The sequence below is a fragment of the Geotrypetes seraphini genome, chromosome 9 (assembly GCF_902459505.1).
Source record: "Geotrypetes seraphini chromosome 9, aGeoSer1.1, whole genome shotgun sequence".
NCBI lineage: Eukaryota > Metazoa > Chordata > Amphibia > Gymnophiona > Dermophiidae > Geotrypetes > Geotrypetes seraphini.
Window position 1 is genome coordinate 157482596 of NC_047092.1, and position 21235 is coordinate 157503830.

At 42.1% G+C, this 21235-nt stretch overlaps 1 protein-coding gene across 3 annotated transcripts in view; it reads left to right on the forward strand.

Moving 5' to 3' along the window:
* EIF2A (eukaryotic translation initiation factor 2A) overlaps positions 1-21235 on the forward strand; it is a 66402-nt gene that overhangs the window by 10297 nt on the left and 34870 nt on the right. For all 3 annotated transcript variants that reach the window (XM_033958741.1, XM_033958739.1, XM_033958740.1), the window contains exons 2-6: positions 258-327; positions 3974-4048; positions 7973-8091; positions 14334-14433; positions 20684-20766. In XM_033958741.1, the coding sequence (XP_033814632.1) occupies positions 281-327; positions 3974-4048; positions 7973-8091; positions 14334-14433; positions 20684-20766 (424 nt within the window). In that variant the 5' untranslated portion in view covers positions 258-280. The remainder of the gene's footprint in view (positions 1-257; positions 328-3973; positions 4049-7972; positions 8092-14333; positions 14434-20683; positions 20767-21235) is intronic.

The following is a 21235-nucleotide window of genomic DNA, read 5'->3' on the forward strand; positions in this document are numbered from 1 at the left end:
AAAAGCTACAGATTTTCACGCCACGATATATTCTAGAGCAACAGTATTCTAGAGCAACTTGTACTAATAGTATAGTTACAGCAAAATAAACCAGAACATTATTACAGTGCATTAAGTCTAAGGTCAGTGACATAGCTAGGGCTAGTTTCCAGGTAAACTCGTTTAGTCCTCTTGTCTTTTTTTCATTACAAATTTTTTGGAGTACTTATCACTGCATGGTTTTTACTACTTTTGTTTATTGTATTCCTCTTTCTTAGTCAGGGGTTCTGAAGGGCTCTACATGATAAATGGCCCCCCGAGTTTTGCAGAACATGAGGCTTTCCCAAGGTATGTGTACTGTTTTCTTCAATAATTTGCATTTAATCCTAAGTAGCAAGTTACAGATATGAAGGGCTTATTGCAGTAAGCAGTGTATTAGACCAAGCTACGATGCATAAATATCGGTGTATAATAAGGTTGTCAACTGGATCTGGATTCACAGTGCAGGATTGATCCAGTCCTGGGTTTACCCCACTGTTTGCTGGGACTTGTAGCGTTAAGGAATGCAGTGGGGAAATCAAAAGAACAAGTCCTGTGAATCTGAACCCACACACACACTGATGCAGTAAACTAATGGCATGCAAATTACAGCAGCTTAAAAAAGTGTGTGCTAGGGGGAGGGGAGAAGAGAAACAGTATACTGTTGTATTCTGCAAGCACTTTATTGCATTGTAAATAAAATGTTTCCCTGTCTGTGTGTAAGCAGAAGGAGACTAACTCATTATGCACTGGCAGAAAGGGGAGATATTAAAGCCTAATGGTTACTACAGTGATCTGAGAATTAGTGCGAGTTTGGTTCAAACCCCACTGTGGCTCCTTGTGATCTTGGACAAATTGCTTAATCCTCTAACCCTCCATCACCTCAGGTACAAATTGTAAATTGTAAGCCCACTATGGACAGATAAAATGCCTTCTGTAGCTGAATGTAACTCACCTTGGAAAAAGATGAGGTTGAAAGACTGTCAGACTTGGCCTTCAGACATTGCCCCCCCCCAATCTGTCATCTCTAGGATTATCTGGTCCAGGGCACCTGGCACAATGAGAGATCATGGATGAGCCAGTCCCTGATCTACTTAGACTGTACTTTTCAGATCAGATTTCCCTAGTCTGGGGAGGTATATATATATATATATTTTTTTTTTGGGGGGGGGATGCTACCATTGTTACCATTTTGAAAAATGGCAGATTGAGCCTTAATAGTGGGTCAGGATGCACCATTAGTGATCAGTATGTCAAATAAGCTATTTTTCATAATCTCAGCAATGACAAAGGGGCACTCCTGATCACTTCCTCTGAGTCAGTTAAATATAATTGGGGGGAGGGGAGGGTTTGGTAATGTCTACGTCAGGGGTCAGCAATCTTTTTAAAATAAGGAGCCGATTTATCCTAAAAATTTGACCCAAGATTTATGAAGAGCCGCAATAGATAGAAAAGAGTTGATGACCACTGAATTATCTGGATCAGGCCTCCCTGTGCTAGGTGCCCTGGGTCAAATAGCCTTTTGGAGGGTGGGGTAGCAACTGGACTCCTTTGGGTCACAAATCCTCTGAAAGTAAAGTTGAAATGAAGACAAAGGCCTGGATGCACTAAAGATAGTTGGTAATACTGACTGGTTCACTGTTGGCTGATTATCTGGCCGATTCTGAACTAGCGATCAATGCACTACGAAGTTTGCATGCAAATGATTTGTACAATTGACACATGCGCAGAGCCCTAACAGCACTGACAGGGGAAGCAGCCTCCTGTCACTTCTGTTAGGGCACTGCAACTCCCCAAGGCTGTGAAAATGGCAGGAGGGATACCTACTCCCTCCTGCCAATGTGATTCCTCCTGCCCCACAGCAGCGATGCGGCAGGAGGGATGCTCACTCCCTCCTGCCTATTCGACTCCCTCCCCTGCGGCAGCGATATGGCAGGAGGGATGCCCACTCCCGCACCACCCTCTACCCTCCCCCTCCACCAACAAAAAGGTAGGAGGGCCTCCTCGTACTTTCTCAGAGAAGTTGGAGCAGGATGGAAGCTCAGTCCATCCTGCTCGTAAGCTCGCTTCTTCTAAATGGTGGGGCTTGCTCTCCCTGGTGCATCATGTAATGCACGGGGAGGGGTCTAAGGCCCTGATTGACTTAGATGCCTAAGGCCTTGCCCCTTGGGAGGGGCCTTAAGAATCTAAGCCAATCCGGAGTGGGCATCCCTCCTGCCTTTTTCAGGGGGGGAGGGTATAGGATGTTTGGGAGGCACCTGGAGCAGGAGTGGGCCTTTGGTATTAGGAGGGAGTGGGCATCCCTCCTGCAAATTTTCTTTTGAGGGGGAGGGGTTCGGCATGGCAGGAGGAAGTAGGCATTCCTCCTGTCATTTTTGCTGGTGTGGGGGGCCATTTCATGGTGCCGATTTGTCGGGGAGGGAGGGCTATCATTGGTGGTGGTGGGGGGGTGGTGGTGGTGTTTTGTTTTTTCTTCTGGGTCAGATATATTACGTAGATATTGGCTGTCTACATGGTTCTGTTTACTGAAATGTATACCTCACAAGCAGTGCTTGAATTGACTTTTAATCTTTATGTAGATAGATATGGAAATGGCCCAGTTCTTTTTTTTTTAGGCTATAGAGCCTATGAACCCATGCATAGCTGAAATAATGTAAAAAGTGGACATGGCTCTCTTGTTCTGAAGAGATTATATGACGAATAATCCCTTTTACTAAACACAGAAACATGACAGTAGATAAAGGCCAAATGGTCCAGCTAGTTTGCCCACATCATCCATTATCTTCTCCTCTCCCTGAGAGATTCCACGTGCCTGTCCCTTGCTTTCTTGAACTCTGACAGTCTTTGTCTCCACCACCTATAGCAGGAGACTATTCCATGCATCTACCACCCTTTCTGTTAAAAAAAAAAAAAGTATTTCTTTAGATTACTCCTGAGCCTATTGCCTTTTAATTTTAACCCTTGCCTTCTCATTCTGGATTTTCCTTTCAGTTTGAAGAAACTTGTCTCATGCGTATTTATGCCACATAGGTATTTAAATGTCTATCGTATCGCCCTTCTCACGCCATTCCTCTAAAGTATATAAATTGAGATCTTTGAGTTTGTCCCCGTATTTCTTATGACATAGATCACCGACCAATTAGTAGCCTTCCTCGGGACCAACTCCATCCTGTTTATTTTTTGAAGGTGCAGTCTCCAGAATTGTATACAATATTCTAGATGAGATCTCACCATAGTCTTATACAGAAAGAGACTCGATTCGTGCGCATTTATGCCACCTAGGTATTTAAACATCTCTATCATACCTCCCCTCTCCTGCTATTCCTCTAAAGTATACAAATTGAGATCTTTGAGTTTGTCCCCATATGCCTTATGATGAAGACCACGCACCATTTTAGTAGCCTTCCTCTGAATCGACTCCATCCTTTTTATATCTTTTTGAAGGTGCGGCCTCCAGAATTGTACATAATATTCTAAATGAGGTCTCACCAGAGTCTTATACAGGGGCATCAATACCTCCTTTTTCCTACTGGCAATACCTCTCCCTATGCATTCAAGCATCCTTTTAGCTTTTGCCGTCATCTTTTCAACTAGCCACCTTAAGATCATGCATTAACAGATGGCTCAAAGCTATAGAGTAGGACATGCAGTATTTAGTTCATGCTAATGTCCGTTAACATACAATAAGCTTTAGTATAAGGGCCTCAAAGAGGCAAAACAAAGTACAAAGGATTATAAATTCCTAGCTCAGTTAAAAGGGGTCAATTTATATTATCTGCATGACTAAATTTCTCAGCTGTATTTGTGGACTAGAATAGATTGTCAAATTAAGACTTCTTAAATAACACACATTTCCTGAACAGTGCATTCTATGAGTATCTGCAAGCTGCCTACTTGGATAATCTTCAGTCATGCAGTTTACTAAATGTCAGTAATGTCTATGATTCCATTTTAGGGATTCAAGGAAAAATTGTAAAGTTTCTACTTTCAGTAAGGATGGAAGCCTGTTTGGTTGGTCTAATGCAGAAACGTAAGTTTACCTTTAAGAGATTGTTGAATTTATTTACTTAGGAAAGATCTGTAAGTAAAAATAAATGGGTGATTTGTTGTTGTTATGGATATGATACAGGGTTCCAGTGCACTGTACAAATTATTACTTTAGAAAGATGGGGTGGGTTGCCTGGCAGAAAGACTCTGTCCCATTCCTATAGGAAAAAGGAACCATTTGTTATCTAAGTACACTTGGATAAACTGAGAGTAGAGGGAAGTGACTTGATTTGCCCAAAGCCACACAGTACTATTGAGGGCTAGAATGTGAATCCAGTTCTACAATTTCTGATTTAGTGCTTTCACAAACCATTCACGTTTCCCATCCTTCATCTCTTTCAGAAGAATACAATAATTGCTGATTGAAAATGTATGGACAGTAAGCCTTGCTGTGTTTTTAATCCCTGGTTTAGCTCAGGATGGGAGAACAGTTCTGAGTAAAAACAGTTGATCTGATGACTTGGAGGGCAAAACACTGATCTTCTACAGATGGTTAGTCTAGGTGGACAAAATAGGTCAGCTTTTTCTATTTTCACCTGAAGGTCTATGGCTAAATGTGTAATTTGTTTCAGCATATATATATATATGCTGCTTTTAAGGTGAGAAGGAGTTTTCCCATTCATCGGGCTAATCTCAATACCATCTCTAACATATATATATATATATATATATATATATATGTATATATATATATATATATATATATATATATATATATACAGTACTCCCCTGAAATTCACAGGGGTTCCAATTCAGGAACACCTGTGAATTTTGAAAAACCGCAAATGCGATTTAGAAGCAGATCGGAGGCAAGAGAGGGCAGCTGGGGTGCCAGCGGGTGCTGAAAATCAGTTACTGGATCTTCTTAGTTTCCAGAAGAGGCAGTCGGAAAATACTGCAAAAGACTGAGTCCGCGAACTGCGATAGATAGATAGAGAGAGAGAGAGATTTTTCTTTTAAGACCAGGGCATTTTATAATAAATTACATACAGGTAGGCTTCTAGTCCTACAAGGCTGAAAAATCTGGCCTTTGCAGTGGAATTTTCTTTGGTAGCTGTTGAATTTCAGAAGTCAGAAGCTGCATATGTGCTAAGTATAAGAGGCTCAGAAGCTTCTCCAAAATCCAGGCTGGCACACAAGAGTAGAGAGCTGGATTATGCAGCACTGACAGGTTAAGAACATAAGAATAGCCTTACTGGGTCAGACCTGTCTTCACGGAGGCCAATCCAAGTCTCTAGTACATGGCAAAAAATAGAATAGTAGCAGTATTCCATACTATCGACCCATGTCTGTCTCAACAGTAGACTATGGACTTTTCTTCCAGAAACTTGTCCAAACCTTTTTTTTTTAAACCAGCTACACTAATTGCACTTACCACATCCTCTGGCAATGCATTCCAGAGCTTAGCTGTTCTCTGAGTGACAAAATATTTCCTCCTTTGAGTGTCCCCTAGTCTTTGTAAATCTTGATGCAGTAAAAAATCAATCCACCTGTATCCGTTCTACACCACTCAGGATTTTGTAGACTTCAATCATATCTCCCCTCAACTGTCTCTTTTCCAAGCTGAAGAGCCTAACCTTAGTCTTTCCTCATACGAGAGGAGTTCCATCCCCTTTATCATCTTGGTTGTTTTTCTTTGAACTTTTTCTAGTGTCACTATATCTTTTTTGAGATAAGGAGACCAGAACTGAACACAATACTCAAGGTGAGGTTTGGCTGAGAATAGGGCAGGCACTAGGACAGTGACTTAAAGCATGAAGTCCTAGAGGAGTTAAATAGAAAAGATTTTAAATATCTGCTTTCTCTTATCAGATCTTCAATATGATCAGAAAGAAATAGCTACAAACTTATGTTGTTATTTCTTAAAAGCTATAAGTAATACTGTTTTTTTAAATATTATTTTTGGTATCTGATATGAGCTGCTCATCGAAAATGCTAGAAGTTTACTGTTGTGGGGTGGTTATATGCTTGGCATTCCCCTAAGCATATGTTTGGAAAAAAGTCTCTTCCCAGTGGTCAAACTGCCTTCTCTTCCCTCCCATTCCTGTTTGCCTATCTGTCCATGATAAAGAAAAAAATTGAACTTCCTACCTCTGTTTTCCTTCTTCAAGTGAGAGAGATGGGAAATTAATCTTCCTCCCCTTAAAGGCTTCTGATGCCAAGCTGGCAGGAGGAGGCATCCTTATCTTTTCTCTAATTATTATTATTTTTAAACTTTTTACAAAATAACTTCAAACATTGCAGCAGCAATAAATAAAACACTGTAGTTCTTCAATGCATGGCAGCAATGAGTATAAAAAAGCAATACATATGCACACCTTAGTTTGCAACAGTTAAACCCCTCTACCCCTCGGATGCTTCCCTTACACCTCAAGAAAGTCACACTGCTGTATTGCGTCTCAGGCTTCCAACTTCATCCATGTATTCCTTGACAGTTTCCAAACTGTCGCAAACAATCTTAGACAGTTCCAGTGCAGAGCTGTCAATTTTGGCATTAGACATACATAATTTATTTTTCACAGCACCTGCTATAGGGAGGAAACTTCAGAAGTCTTCCAGTGAGCAGCCAATACTGTCCGAGCTGTTGTAACTATGATTTTTTTTTTTTTTGTGCCTTCCCATTGGCATGGAGTAACAAAAGCTCTGTGCATGTATGAGTGCAGCCAGTGACGTATCGAGGGTGAGTGGTGCCCCCTTTCCCTTCCCCTGTACCTTTTTAATTTTCCAGGCATGAGCAACATTATGAACTCACTGCCCATGTCGTGTCAGCTATCCCTCTGATGTCACTTCCTAGGCCCGGGGCCCGGAAGTGACGTCGGAGAGAGACGACACTGACGCAGGCAGCAAGTTCGTAATGCTGCTTGTACAGGGAAAATCAAAGAGGTTTGAGGGAGGGGGGGGCGGACATGTACGGGGGTGGTGGTGGAGAGGAGAGGAGGACAGATGCCAGCACCCCTACTAAGACTGCACCCGGGTCAGACCACCTCCACCCCCTTTACTATGCCACTGGGTGCAGCATAAGCCAGTCTCTCTGATCAGTATCACAGTAATCTCCGAGTATCTTTGCATCTTAGGAAATCCAGCAGATGTGTGTAAAAGGTCCCCACTTGGCCATAATTTCTACAGCAATGTTCATCAGTAGTATGGTGCTGTACTGTCTCTTTATTCTCTCAGGTGTTAAAAAACTTAGCTTTAGGGCAGGGTGGATGTGGAATGTTCAAATGCAGGTAATTATCACTCCTACCCTCTCTGTCAGTCCCTTTGCCGATGTTTAGCTAGCTGCCGTTTCACCTTCAAGCTGCGTCAGGGCTATGGACCGATTTTTGCGGCATTTAATTCTCACACTCACCGTGGCCATGCATCATTCCTGAATCTGCTGCAGGAGAAGTGTAGGAGTCTGTGCCACTAGAAATTCTGCTCAGTGAAATCAAATGAAGTACAAGTCGTACGTAAGTTAGACATCTGTACTTGGGGACTGCTTGTAGTTGATTTGTGCCTGTGCTATGGTGTATCTTCCCCCCTGAGAGAAGCTGGGAAATCTCAGGTACATTTAATACAATTACTTACCTGAATTAGCTATGTACATTCAAAAGTGAAAACAAGCCATCAAGAGTAGCAGATCTGATAACCCATCAGCAGTTTCTAGATTATACTATACCATGGAGCATGTCTCTTTCAATAAAACAACTATTTTAAATTCCACCTGAGGCTGTTTGTTTGCTGCATGATTAAATGCACAGGCCTTTTTTAATGTTCTCAAGGCCTGTGATCTTTTTGTTGTCTAAAATGAGAATTGATAAAGATGCATTTTTCTGTAAAGACTGCAGCACTAAAGGTGGTTAATTAATAGCTAGTAAAAATGCTCTATCTAAGCATGCCCTGTTGAAATGACCTCTTTTGCTTCCAGAATAAATATTTTGAATGTTGCTGATGGCAGAGTTCTGCAGTCATTTGATCTCCCCAAAGCTATTGGCCTTGAATTTTCTCCAAAGAAGACTGTTTTGGCAACGTGGCAAACATACAGCTGTAAGTGACATTGAGTGCTAACTTGGTCTGAGCAGATTAAAAGTTTGATTGTCGATTATTATTGTCTTTTTCAAATTTATTGTTTAATAAACTTTACCTTTAGCCCTTGTTGGGTATAAACCTGACCAATGTATAAGGGGGGGGATGGAGGAGGGAAGTTTTATTTGGGTTTTTGGGATTGAGGTCACTGAGGGAGGGAGATAAAATATGGGTACTAAAGAGGATTCAAGGCAGATAATGTTAACCATATGAGTTAGTCCAGGCCTCCAGTACTTAAAACTATTTGTTGGTTTGATCATTTTTTTCTTGAGTGAAGATGGAGGGGATATACTTAGATAATGTTTGATGTTGGATAACTTTCTGAATCTTTGTACTCGATCTGACCATTAATAACAAAGATATAAATATATTATGGATTGATAAGCAATACATTTTGAAGAAATACAATGTTTTGAACGTTGAAGTGTGTACTGTTACTGGAGAATGACTGTGTTTTTGAAAGAGATGTATAAGTCAATCGTCGGATCAAATTTGAGGAAAGTATGCGTTTCATACTTGCTTGTCTTCCTTTAACGGTTCCTATGTATTACTTTTTCCAAAGCAGAGCTGCCAGAAATGACATCTCATTGCTGAGAGAGTTAATAATTGGAGATGAATGAGATAGTATGATGATTCTGATTTCAGTGCAGGTTATCTTTGGGGATTCCATGCATTCTGCATAATACACAAGTATAATACTACTCAAGTTCCCTGTGGCCCCTTAGTTTTCATAGGGAAACCCTGCTTCCAGTGGAAACAGTATAGAATTCCTTACACAGTAGCGTAGTAAAGGGTGGGGAGCGAACTGCCCTAGATGCTGTTTTAGTGGGGGAAACTAGCAGCTCTCCACCCCCCTCCTGCCACCACACTGGCACGCTGTCGAAGATTTAAAGAGGTAAGGGGGAGTGTAGGGACTGCACTGGAATGGACTTTGTTTTATTCAATTTTGTTTAGGCTGTGTGTTGGGAGTGGAAATGGGAGTGGGGCGGGGAGGGACACTCAGGTATACAGTGAAGTTGGGCTGTGTTTTGGTAACCAATTTATTCTGTTGTACACCTTGTATATTTGAGTGTTTGTACTTTTTCATAAAACGCAATAAAATATACTTTTCAAAAAAAAAAACAGAGGTAAGGGGGAGTTGGCTTTCCATCTGACATCACTTCTGAGTTGTGGGGTCAGGAAGTGATGTCAGAGGGAAAGCCAACTCCCACGTGAGCAGCAGGTCAGAAAAGCTGCTTGTGCTGTCGAAGATTTAAAGAGGTACAGGGGAGGAAGGGAGGGCACCAGTGTGGCGTGGGAGATGGGGAGGAAGCGGGGGGTGTAGAAGGGGGGGGGGGCACAGAGGAGGGCGTGGGGATGCCTCTGCCCCAGGCGCCTTCTGTCCTCGTAAGAGGCATCAGTTGTTTCTCTCAGCTCCGCCTCGTTGTTTCTCTCCTGGGCAGTGTCCTCTCTCTTCAAGTGAGTTGAGAAGGTGTCTTTTCCTCTGTCTGCACTAGATTTGTTCTTTCCGGGTCTTAATCTGATCTTTTTCGAGACTTCACTATGCTAAGAGGTTCCCAGTAGTCCCGGGTCAGCTCTACATGGGAGAAGAGTCAGATTTTGGGGTCTGAATCCAGGACGACCACTTATTTAAAAGAGTACTTGCCTGGCCAGCCTGCTGCAACACTTGGAGCGGTGCCAAGTGCTGGAAAGCATTCTGATTAGAATCGTGCGGGAGGGTGAGGGAGCGAGGGTTTCGGGTATTGGAATCTGAATAAAAGGCAACCCAAAGAGCCAGCCTTGATTGTCTGAGGCAGAAATTCCTTCTCCATTTCCAGCTGCAGTGAGAAGCTGATGCAGGAACAGTACATGGCAGTTCTGTGAGTACAGCTCATTACTGTCTAGGGGAAAATCAGGGTGGGTCAGAAATTGGCAAAACTAAGGTTTTCTGGGGTTATCCCAAGGGTCCCCCACCTATTTTCAGCATTTTGCTCCCATAGGCCTTTTTTTAGTGCCAAAATGCTGCCATGATGGCCATCTTGAATGTCCCAATTTTATTTTAAAAACCTCTATTTGCCTTCAAAACACCTTCATATTGGTTTAAATCGATTTGTAATGGACTCCTCAAGTGGTTTTACCTCTATCATGTCAAGCTTGTGTTGGATGGGTGCCTAAGGATCATCTGTGTATGAGTACCATGGGGCAAGCAAAGTGGTTGGGAACCATAGGCTTAGCCCCCTCTGGTCCCTTTGTGGGTCATGAGTCACAGAGTCAAAGAAAGCGCAAGAGCTGGGTCTCAAAACACTATGTATCGCTGGTGAAGCATTGGAAGCACCTGACCCTGAGAAGAGGTCCCTGGAGGATTCAGGTCAGGTCTTTGACCCCGAGTTTATGTCCCTGATGTGTGAACACCTACAGGATGTCAGCAGGGAGGTGCGCAAACAACATGTATACATTTTTTTAAGATTTATTTTTTTTAATGTAGTTTTGAAATTTACAGATCCACAAGGCATTATGCCATATATACTGGTGACTGTATTAATAACAACTTTACCCAGGTTTAATTTTATGTTTCGGTGTATAATTTATTCTGTCAGTGTGTTCTGTATAATTGTTGATAGTATGTTTTTGTTTACAACATTTACAGTGTCTTCGCTTTGGTGATGTATTTTGCTTATGTTTTTAATTTGGTTTTATATTTTAGTGTATTTCTGTCCCCTGAGACAGGCGTATGATAACACTGAAATATGGTGCCGGGTCAACAATTTTGTGGATCCATACAATAAACTTGTGTTATAAATCCTTTATTGGCTCTTCTATATCAGAAAATACCTTTGTCCAAACCCACTTTTTCTGACTGCACAGAAAGGACCCTTTCACAGTCTGAGAAGCTGCAGGAACCAGAGGTCCAGTCAGAAAAGGACTGGGGTGATTTGGGGGTTGTACACTATCTCATTGCTCTACAAGAAACCATTCTCTTTGGAGGATTCTGTTTCATAGTTTGGTGCAGACAGCCAGGAATCGGTGGCAGCCCTAGACCAGGGAGAGGATCTGATGGTGTGAAGACTTTTCAAATTGTCAAATTTAACTGAAGTTATTACAGTTTCTTTGCGGGAGTTGGATCTAGAATCCCTGCAGGTCTCGGCCACACAGCTTTCACTGTTGTTCAAGTTTCAAATCTATTATAAATTTGATTGATCGCTTATTCAAAATTCTAAGCAATGAACATATCGGTAAAATTACAAAATTAAGGGGGCAACCAAACAAACAGAGTACTAAACCTTACAAAACATATTGAAGATTAACTTTACAAACATAATAAAACACAAAGAAAGGATGGGAAAATATTTATAGAAGAGAAGACAATTATGGTAAAAAATAATAGGAAGGGAAAGAACAATGAACCTCAGAAGTTATGGGATACGCCAGAAGGTCCTTTAACGGGGGCAAAGGCAATGGCAAAACTGTATCCCATGGCTTCAGAATTTCAGCAATTGTTTACACTATCTAAGGTGGATTCGCTGGGAGTGCAGGTTACTAAATGGACTAAATGTGATCCTGAAGTATATGTAGGATTGCAGAATAGATTTGATCCTCAGAAGACAATTTGAGGCACTGGCTTTAGGCCTTAAGACAGGAGCCGCAGCATCCTTTGTGGTGCATGCCTGTCTGAAAATACGCCAGAATCTGGGCATGGAGGAGGTGGTTTGCCCCCCGTTGTCCTGGTGGGGGTGGATTATGTGGCTGACACTATCTATGATATGCTCAGAATTTTGATTTAAAGTCTCAGCTTATACAGTCTGCCCCCGCAGCATGCTCTGGATCAGGCAGTGGGTAAGAGATTCAGTGTCTAAACCTACTTTGAGCAGACTCCCCTTTTAAATGCTCTTTAGCAAAGGACTGGATGACCTGATGACAAGTGTAATGGGACATCATCCTAAATCCTTGCCAGATAATAAACCATGAGGATCAGGCAGCTCCAATCGTGTTTCCTTTCATGGCTACAGAAGACTGGGTTATGAGTCTACAGGATCCTCGTCTCAAAGGTCCTATCAAGGATCTAGACAAAGGTTTGATAACTCCAGGAGAACGCAAGTATCTGGCTTGCATCCCATAGCCAATTCCCAATGACGCCAGGTCGGCTTCCGAGTTCCCCAACATAGGAGAGAGACTTTCAGAGTTCTGGGAGACTTGGGCACATATTTTTTTAGATCAGTGGGTGCTGGGCATAATTTGAGAGGACTACAAGCTTGAATTTTATTGCCACTCCTGGACCTCTTCTTGGACTGTCCACTGGGAAGACTGGAGAAAGCTGTGAAGGTTAGAGTGATGGTGCACATGCTGTTACAGATTGGAGTCATAGAGCTGGTTCCAGATTTAGGCTCAGGGAGATACTCTATATACTTCATTGTGCCTAAGAAAGACTCAGATGATTGGAGGCTAATCCTAGATTTCATGGCAGTCAATGCAGCGTTGAAAGTTCCCAGATTCTGGATGGAAACTGTGAGATTAGTCATTGCTTTAGTGGCTCCGGGCAAATTTTTGGCCTCACTGGATATGACAGAGGCTTACTTGCAAATTCCCAGATCACAGAAAATTTCTCGGGTTTCATGTGCTAGAGAAATATTTTCAGTTCAGTTCTCTTGCTGGCCAAGGTTGCACGAGAGTGCCCATTATAATGCTTCCTGTCTCAAATCTTCAACTGAAAAACTGAGGGGCTTTCTTGTTGTCCACCAACACGACGAGATCAAATGTTGGGCGCACCCAGCATCTCACAAAGCAGTTGAGCACCCTTTTTGGGACAACGCCCATTTCCCTGGATCCAGCGTCCTCCTGCTGAGGTAGTCAGCTTGGACATTGTCCACTCCCACTACATGTGCCACTGTTATTGCCTACATGTGGACTTCTGCCCACCAAAACAATTGGGCTTCCAGCTTCAGAGCAGAACTCTTGGTTCCCCCTTACCTGTTAACATACACTACCACTGTAGCATTGTCTGAGGAATACTCTGCTTTGCCTTTCAAACGTGTTTGAAAAAAGTGGAGAAGTGAAAAGAAACAGGACTTGGTTTTGAGGTTGCTGGATGTGCTTGTCTTTTATCTTGAGGTGACAAATGATTTTAGGCTCAGACCATCTGTTTGTCTTATTCAGCTCCAATCGTCATGGAAGACCAGCCTCTAAGGCTTCTATCTCTCGATAGATTTGCATGGCGATCTCTTCGCCATGCAACCACTAGTCGCCTTGAAAGCTCATGCTTCCTGAAGTGCATCTTCTTTTTGGTCAGAGTCCAGGGCAGGACAGCCACATGGAGTTATACCTTTACAAAGTTTTATAGAGTGGATGTGTCAGCACAAGCGGACATGGCCTTTGGGTCCTTGGTGCCTGTTGCAGCTCACCTGTCCTGCCCTAGACTTGAGGGACTGCTCTGGTACATCCCATCCATAAGGATTCATATGCAATTTGCACTGGAAGGATTAAGTTCTCACCTCGATAATCCTCTTTCATGTAGATCAGCTTATGATTCCTTATGCCCTGCCGTATCAAAGATGGATACAGCCTACAAATAATAGTCTGGGTTGAATTTCCAGTGACTTGACTTGTGACAGCCAGAAGAAAAGAAAAGAAAATTATTATAAGGCAGTGGGTTAGAGTTCCACTGCTCACTGCATGAGGCTTTTACAGATTTATACAAGTGTTAGTGCTGGTTGCACACAGGTAGGTTGTGAGTTGGTTTCACCTTTAGTTTGCATTTGCAATGTTTATTTGCAAAGTTAACGTATCGGGGAGTCACCCGATCCCCTCCTTGTTATCATTTCCTCTCTTTGCTTTGTTATGAACTGAAGAGAGAGGGTACTACCCAGGGATACAAGGAGGTAGAGCTGAGAAAAATGATTCATGGTTTCTACAATCCAACTCTTATAGCTATAGATTCAAAAAATATAACAAAAATCAATGTTTTTCATAATGTATGAGCTGTTGACTTAACTGACAAACTGCTGAAAGCCTGAGGAAAATTTAAGAGCTGCCTTCAATAAAGCTTTTTATTTTTCATGAGCACTGAATGGGAAAGAGTCATTTAGGAAGAAGGACCTATATAAGAGAGGTCTTTGATCCACCCTGTAATAGAGGGAAGGGTTAACATTTAAAATGGGAAAATGGAATTGTTTTACAAAAAGGTAAAAATTTTTGTATGCTAATGCTGTTTTTCTTTTCTTTTATTGCAGCAGGTAAAGATGGCACTCAGGGGGTGCCCAATCTGCAACTTTTTGATGTCAAAACTGGCAAATGTTTAAAGTCTTTCATCCAAAAAAAGATGCAAAACTGGTAAATATACATATATATTTTTTAATATTATCCTTATTTTGCTTTTTTTTTTTTTCAATACCAATATAATAGAAGAAAGATGAATATGATAAATATTTGTGCACACTGCCATGGAGACAATCTGTCCAAGAAGTAGTATTGTATAAGGAATAAATATCCTCCTGGCCACTCAAGCAGCCAAACTAGACAACTAAATCGCCAATCTACTGACAGCATCCCTCGACTACAAGACTTTTAGAAAAGAAATAAAGACCATACTCTTCAAGAAAATTCTGAAAAAAGAAATAATACCGCAAGTCTCAAACTCCACCTCTCACTAAAACCAACTACCCCAAACAAATAACCTTACCCATTTCTCACTCTTTTTGAAAATGACCAATTTTTTTATTTTTAGTAAGTTCTTGTTGTAATACATCTTGGATAATTCTTTTGTAATCCGCCTTGAACTGCAAGGTAATGGCGGAATAGAAATCCCTAATGTAATGTAATGTAATCACGCTGACAAACACTTCCATCCCCATCATTTGGATGGATTAGGTAACCATCAGTCTTGCCCTTTCAACTGAGAACATATCGAACCTAGAGAATATAAGAATAGCCTTACTGGGTCTGACCAAAGGTCCATCAAGCCCAGTAGCCCGTTTTCACAGTGACCAATCCAGGTCACTAGTACCTGGCTAAAACCCAAAGAGTAGCAACATTCCACGCTACCAATCCAGGTCAAGCAGTAGCTTCCCCCATGTCTTTCTCAATAACAGACTATAGACTTTTCCTCCAGGAATTTGTCCATACCTTTCTTAAAACCAGCTACGCTCTCTGCTCTTACCACAACCTCTGGCAATGCGCTCCAGAGCTTAACTATTCTCTGCGTGAAAAAATATTTCCTCTTATTGGTTTTAAAAGTATTTCCCTGTAACTTCGAGTGTCCCCCAGTCTTTGTAATTTTTAACGGTGTGAAAAATTGATTCACTTGTACCTGTTCTTCTCCAAGCTTTCTCAAACTACAAGAGCTGAAACCATCTGATTGCAATTAGTTTCTCCATCTTGTATATTCTCCAAGCCCACAGATGCAAATCCAGCAATCTGAAAGATTGTGCCTCCTTTTACTAAGTTACTGATGTAAGATAAACACCAAACATAAGGTGCTTTACCAGCTAAACATACAGCAGTCTATATTTTTATCTGGATTTTGCAGATCTGTTTCCAGTGTAATAAACGTGTCCTCTTTTTTTTTTTTTTCAAGGGAAGCTAGCCATAAGGGTATATCCAGGGTGGGCCAAATATGGGTATACAGTATTTATTCATTATTTCTTTTTGTTTTACAGGTATCGAATAGGTGTATAATACAGTATTGAACAATAAGTAAAAGTGAAACAATGTAACTGATATAAAAACGTCACATAAATGTTATTTATGACACCTATAAAATAAAAAGAAATAATGTTTCTTGTACAATCCCACTTTATTCCAGGACCAGTGGGTTATTTCCCTCCTGCCGCCAGGGATCTGTAGAAAGCCTCAAAATGTTTGAAGCTTTTATCCCCTTCCCTTCATACCTCATCACTGAGCATGCTCCTGTCCCCAACAGTCTTCTTTCCTACAAGCCAGGCTGTAGGAGCTTATCTTTTCTGCTCGTATTTCATTTTGTGATATTTCATAGAATGCCTTCCCAGGGCAGAGTGGGATGGATTCATGCCTCATTTGCGGTGGATGGTTGTCGGATGTGCAGCCATGTTCCACGTGTGCTGCAACCTGCGAGGGGGGGTGAGATTTGCCCAAAAGCGGGGCCTTCGACCCCCAGGGAGGTTCTTCAAGCCTCAGGGGACCCTGGGGAGTGCGCTGGCAATGTTTCAGCGAAACACAAGCACGAATCCGGCAAAAAATCTAAAATATCTTCAAAGCATTCCAAATCTGAGGTGCAGAAGTCGGCTTCCGCCGCGGAGGATGGTTTTCCCCCAGAATTTGTGAATATGCTTTATCAGGCATATTTAGTTAAAGTCTTTACCTGTTTCCCTTACACTGTCCTCTGTACCGGTCACAGGGACCCCTTCTCCGAGGGAACAGTCTCTTTATTCTTGCCTTCTGCAGAGGCACCTGGAAGTACATCGGCTGTGCCCGCAGTTGTGCCAGACATTCTCTCCATTCCTCTACTTTTACTGGCCGGTACTGCGGCGGTCACAGATGTGGCGAATCTGGTGGATATTCAGGATATGGACCCATGTAGAGCCTGTGATTTGGGGGAGGATCCCACAGTGCGCAGATTCTTCAAGCCTGCACATCTTATGGATTTGATCTCTGAATCTCTGCAGGAATTGAAGCTGCAGTAGGAACTTCCAGCCACTGCTGAATGTTCCTTCATGAGTAACCAGAGGCCACAATCTGCCTCTTTTCCTGGTCATCCTGACGATGTTCACATTCTTGCAGATATCGGGATACTCCAGATGGTCCCTTGAAATGTGCTCGAGCCATGGCGTGGCTTTATCCCATGGCAGATGTTTTAAGAAGCGCTTTGTTTCCCTGAAAGTGGATTCTTTGGTGGCATAGGTCACCAAGCGCACATCTCTTCCCACCGATGAAGGAATGGTCCTGAAAGATATCCCAGGATGATGCATGGATTTCATCCTTAAGCATCTGTTTAATTCGGCTGCGGCTGGTGTTTAAAAGCGGCAACGGCCTCCTCCTTCGTGGCTCGAGCATGTCATTCCAAGCTGTGCCATGATCCTGACACTATGGTGCTTCGTGATTTGGATTTTCTTATCTCCAGAGTGGATTGCATGGCTGCTACCTTGAACCCCAAAAATGGAATTGGCTAACACTTTTATTCTCCTGGGGGGAATGTATGAAATGAAAAAATGCTTTAAGTAATGGACATCAGTATGAGCCCTTCTGGCGTCTTTCTAAAGCTTAGCTCGTTAGCAATCCCCACTTCTGATAAAGGTGGCGAAACGGAGCTCTGTCGAGTGGTGATATTTATTTCTACAGACAGCTTATACTTCAACAAAGATTCAGCTAAGTACTTTTGTGCAATAGAGTTCTGAATTAAATTCCCCACTCTTCATGTGATGTTTTGAATTGTTATAAGGGAACATGAACTTCACAGGGTCTAAGCATTGCTTTTGACTCAACGAATGAATTGCACTCTTATCGATTAATTTGAGTGGCAATACTCATTCCTAAAGATAGCATATATTTTTATAAAGATTCAACGAAATACTCCTGTGCAGTAAAGTTTTAATTTAAAATTCCCTCCATATCAAGTGATGCTATGAATTGTTATAAGAGAATATGAACTCTATAGGGTCCAAGTATTGTTCTTATTTCAACACATGAATTGCACGCTTATTGATTTCAAAAAACCTTTTTATCTATTTTTGTATGAACTTTTATTGTTAGCTTCACGTTTAACTTGTTTCAGCATTAAGTACTTCTATTGAAACACAGGAAATTTTATGAAATATTTTGAAGCACATTATGGACTATTGCACTATTTTCTGTATGGATTTTTGGACAATATTTGCACTTGCACTTTAAGAAATTTTCTTGATTTTGTGACTCATCAATTTTTTCATTGCTCCTTTTCCCTTGGTGAGAATGTTTGAAAATGAATTACACTATTTGATTATATAAACAGGACCAAATGATTTATGAAGCAGTTCTTATTTAGATTGATGTCTGGTGCTGGTCACTAATGAGTTTCTGCCTGAGCCCATAATCTCTCGTTTTGAATCTGAAGGACTCATACTGATGTCCATCACTTAAAGCATTTTTTCATTTCATACATTCCCCCCAGAAGAATAAGAGTGTTAGCCAATTTCATTTTTGGATTATTGAACGGACAGTATTGGCAACATTAGTGTCTAAAGGGTTTTATCATTTGGGCTGTTTTTGATACCTTGTACAACGTCTTGAAAGTTTTTGCCAAGCTGGATGCCTATTCTGTTTCGGGATGCAGAATGCTCTGGATCTGGCAATGGTCTGGTGATTCCTCTTCTAAGCCCACATTGTGTGGGTGCCCTTTAAGGGTTAGCTTCTGTTCAGCCAGGGTCTGGATGACCTTATGACCAGTGTTCAGGATTGTAAACCCAAAGCTTTGCCTGGGAGCAGGTCTGCCCTTCTATGAATTTGGGGCCTTCTAGTCTATATTCAGGTCCTTCCTAGGGACAATAGTCCTCTTCATCTGCCAGGCCACGCTTCAGTGGGTCCTACCATCAGCAGTTCGCGGTAAGTCGGTCTGCAGCTTCTGCTAAGAAACAGTTCTGATACCAGGCCAACATTTCTGCGCATCAGGGGCAGTTGTCGGCCTTTCTGGCGGAATGGCATGCCATCACCTCCAATCGCTGGGTTCTGGAGGTCCTCAAAGATGGCTACAAATTGGAGTTTCTCTGTCCTCTGACCGAGTATTTTCTGGATTCATCTGCAGGCCACCCTGAAAAGGTGGTTCGAGTGCAGGCCATAGTCCGCAGACTTTTAGTTCTTTTGCGGCAATTGAGCCCGTGCCAAAGCAAAACTTGGGCTCTGGGAGATACTCGATATACTTCATCATTCCAAAGAAAGGATCTGACGATTGGAGACCAATCCTGGACCTCAAGGTGGTCAGTGCAGCCCTGAAGGTGATGGCGCATGGAGATGCGCTCCGTGATCGTGTCGATGGCACTGGGGGAGTTTCTAGCCTTCCTGGATCTGACGGAGGCATATCTCCACATTCCTCTTTTCCTGGACCACTAGAAGTATCTGTGATTCCATGTTCTGGGGCAACATTTCCAGTTTGCGGCACTGCCTTTTGGATTGGCGACGGCATCCCAGACCTTCATCGAGGTAATGGTGGTGGTGGCAGCCCATCTTCGCTCCCTGGGTATCTTGATTCACCCGTATCTGGATGACTGGTTGATCAGATCGCCCTCGCTGTCTGAGGGGAGTCAGACTATCCGGCAGGTTTTACAGTCATCTGGGCTGGGTGATCAACTTTCGATTTGGAGTACCTAGGAGTTCGATTTCACATGGGTCAAAACACAGTATTTCTATCCATGTCCTGTCAGGAGAAACTTCAACAGGTTATCAGAGACCTTTTGGCCTCTCCGATCCCGACAGTGTGGCAGTATTTCCAGGTCTTAGGGACCATGGTGGCAATGATCGATGTGGGCCAGGACCCGTCTGCATCTGCTGCAGGAGTCTCTGCTTTTGTACTTGAATCCACAGCGGGACCCATTACATGCACCCCTGCCATGGACAACGGTGGCGTACAACAGTCTAGCATGGTGGTTGAGTCCTCTCTTGCTGTCTAGGGGCCTTCTGCTCTGGATCTCGGATTGGGTGATCCCTGTCGATGGATACAAGTCTCAAGGGCTGGGGAGCAGTGTGCCAGTTCAGGGCCGGTGGGCGCCCTCAGAGCGCAAGTGGTTGATCAATTGACTGGATTGCGCCATGCTGAAACATCAGCACCAGAATTTTAAAGCCCAACGGGGCCCTCGTTTCACCATCTCAAATAAGGCTTCTTCAGGGGAAGGTGCTGGTGTTATTCAATCATGAAATGCATTCACAAAATGGCATTGGGCTTTAAAATTTTGGTGCTGATGTTTCAGCGCGGCGCAATCCAAACTACTGCAGATAGTGCAGCACTATCGTTGTTTGAATCTATTTAATGAATATCTGAAATTAACAAAAAAAAGTTAAAAATTAAAACACACAAAAAATCAAGCTTTAGCATTTTAAAGTCCAGTGATTGAGACATGACCTGCTACATTTGCTTGGTAAAAGCAGCATTGTTGCCTGAAAAAGGTCTCTGAGGTTGTTTTTTCTCCCATTTTGCAATTACTTGTACTTTATTATCTAGAGGTGTATTTGGGATTGGATCTGTTTTTGATAGTGACACCTGAGTTGCGTTTTTAGGTGGTGTTTAGTCAGAGTAAGGAACCCCAGAGTAAAACAGGTTTAAGACTTTTTTTTTTTTTCAAAAACTATCAGTACATTTAATTGAGTTTGAGTTGTGCGTCAACAGTGACATTTTGCAGTGGTGGTCATTCCTTTTACCACTGTATGCCAGATCACGCTTTTATGAATTGAAGTCTAAATTATAGCTTTAGTTTGCACCCTCTAAAGTGCATGCTGATAATTCAAAATGAGTGCGTTACTTAGCAGAGCTCCTGATAACTTGCCATATTTTATGTACCAGTGTAGATTAGATAAGCTGAATAGGGCTGAGGCTGCACACGTGCTTGGTTGTCTATTGGTTGTTTTCTCTTTGCTTTCTCAGGTGCCCATGCTGGATGGAGGATGAAAGTATTTGTGCCAGAAATGTAAACAATGAAGTGCACTTTTTTGAAAATAACAACTTTGGTATGCCAACACTTAAGAAATAAAGTAATTTATTTGTTTAAAATTGTTTATACACAAGGCCTTAAATAATTTCAATCTCTACTGATTTTTTGTTTTTTATCTTTTTTGGAGCCCCTGAGAAAACTGTCCATTCTGTCAGTTTTAATTATCTTATGAGTGTATTCTGTATGATGGATGAGTTTTTATGGAACTAAGCTTTTGAATTTTGAAACTAAGAAGACTTGTCTTGTTGGTATGGGTCATCTTGATGTTAGTGCAGGCAGTCCACAAGTTACAGACACCCGACTTTAGAATGACTTGTACTTAAGAACACAGTTGTGGCTTCATTTGATTTCACTGAGCAGTATAGACTCCTGCAGCAGATTCAGGAATGATTCATGGTCACATTAAGAACAGTGTGTGGTTGTGCATGCAGTTCCTTAGAGGGAACTCTATACTATAACCCTTTTGTCAGCTTGGAGCAGAGGTA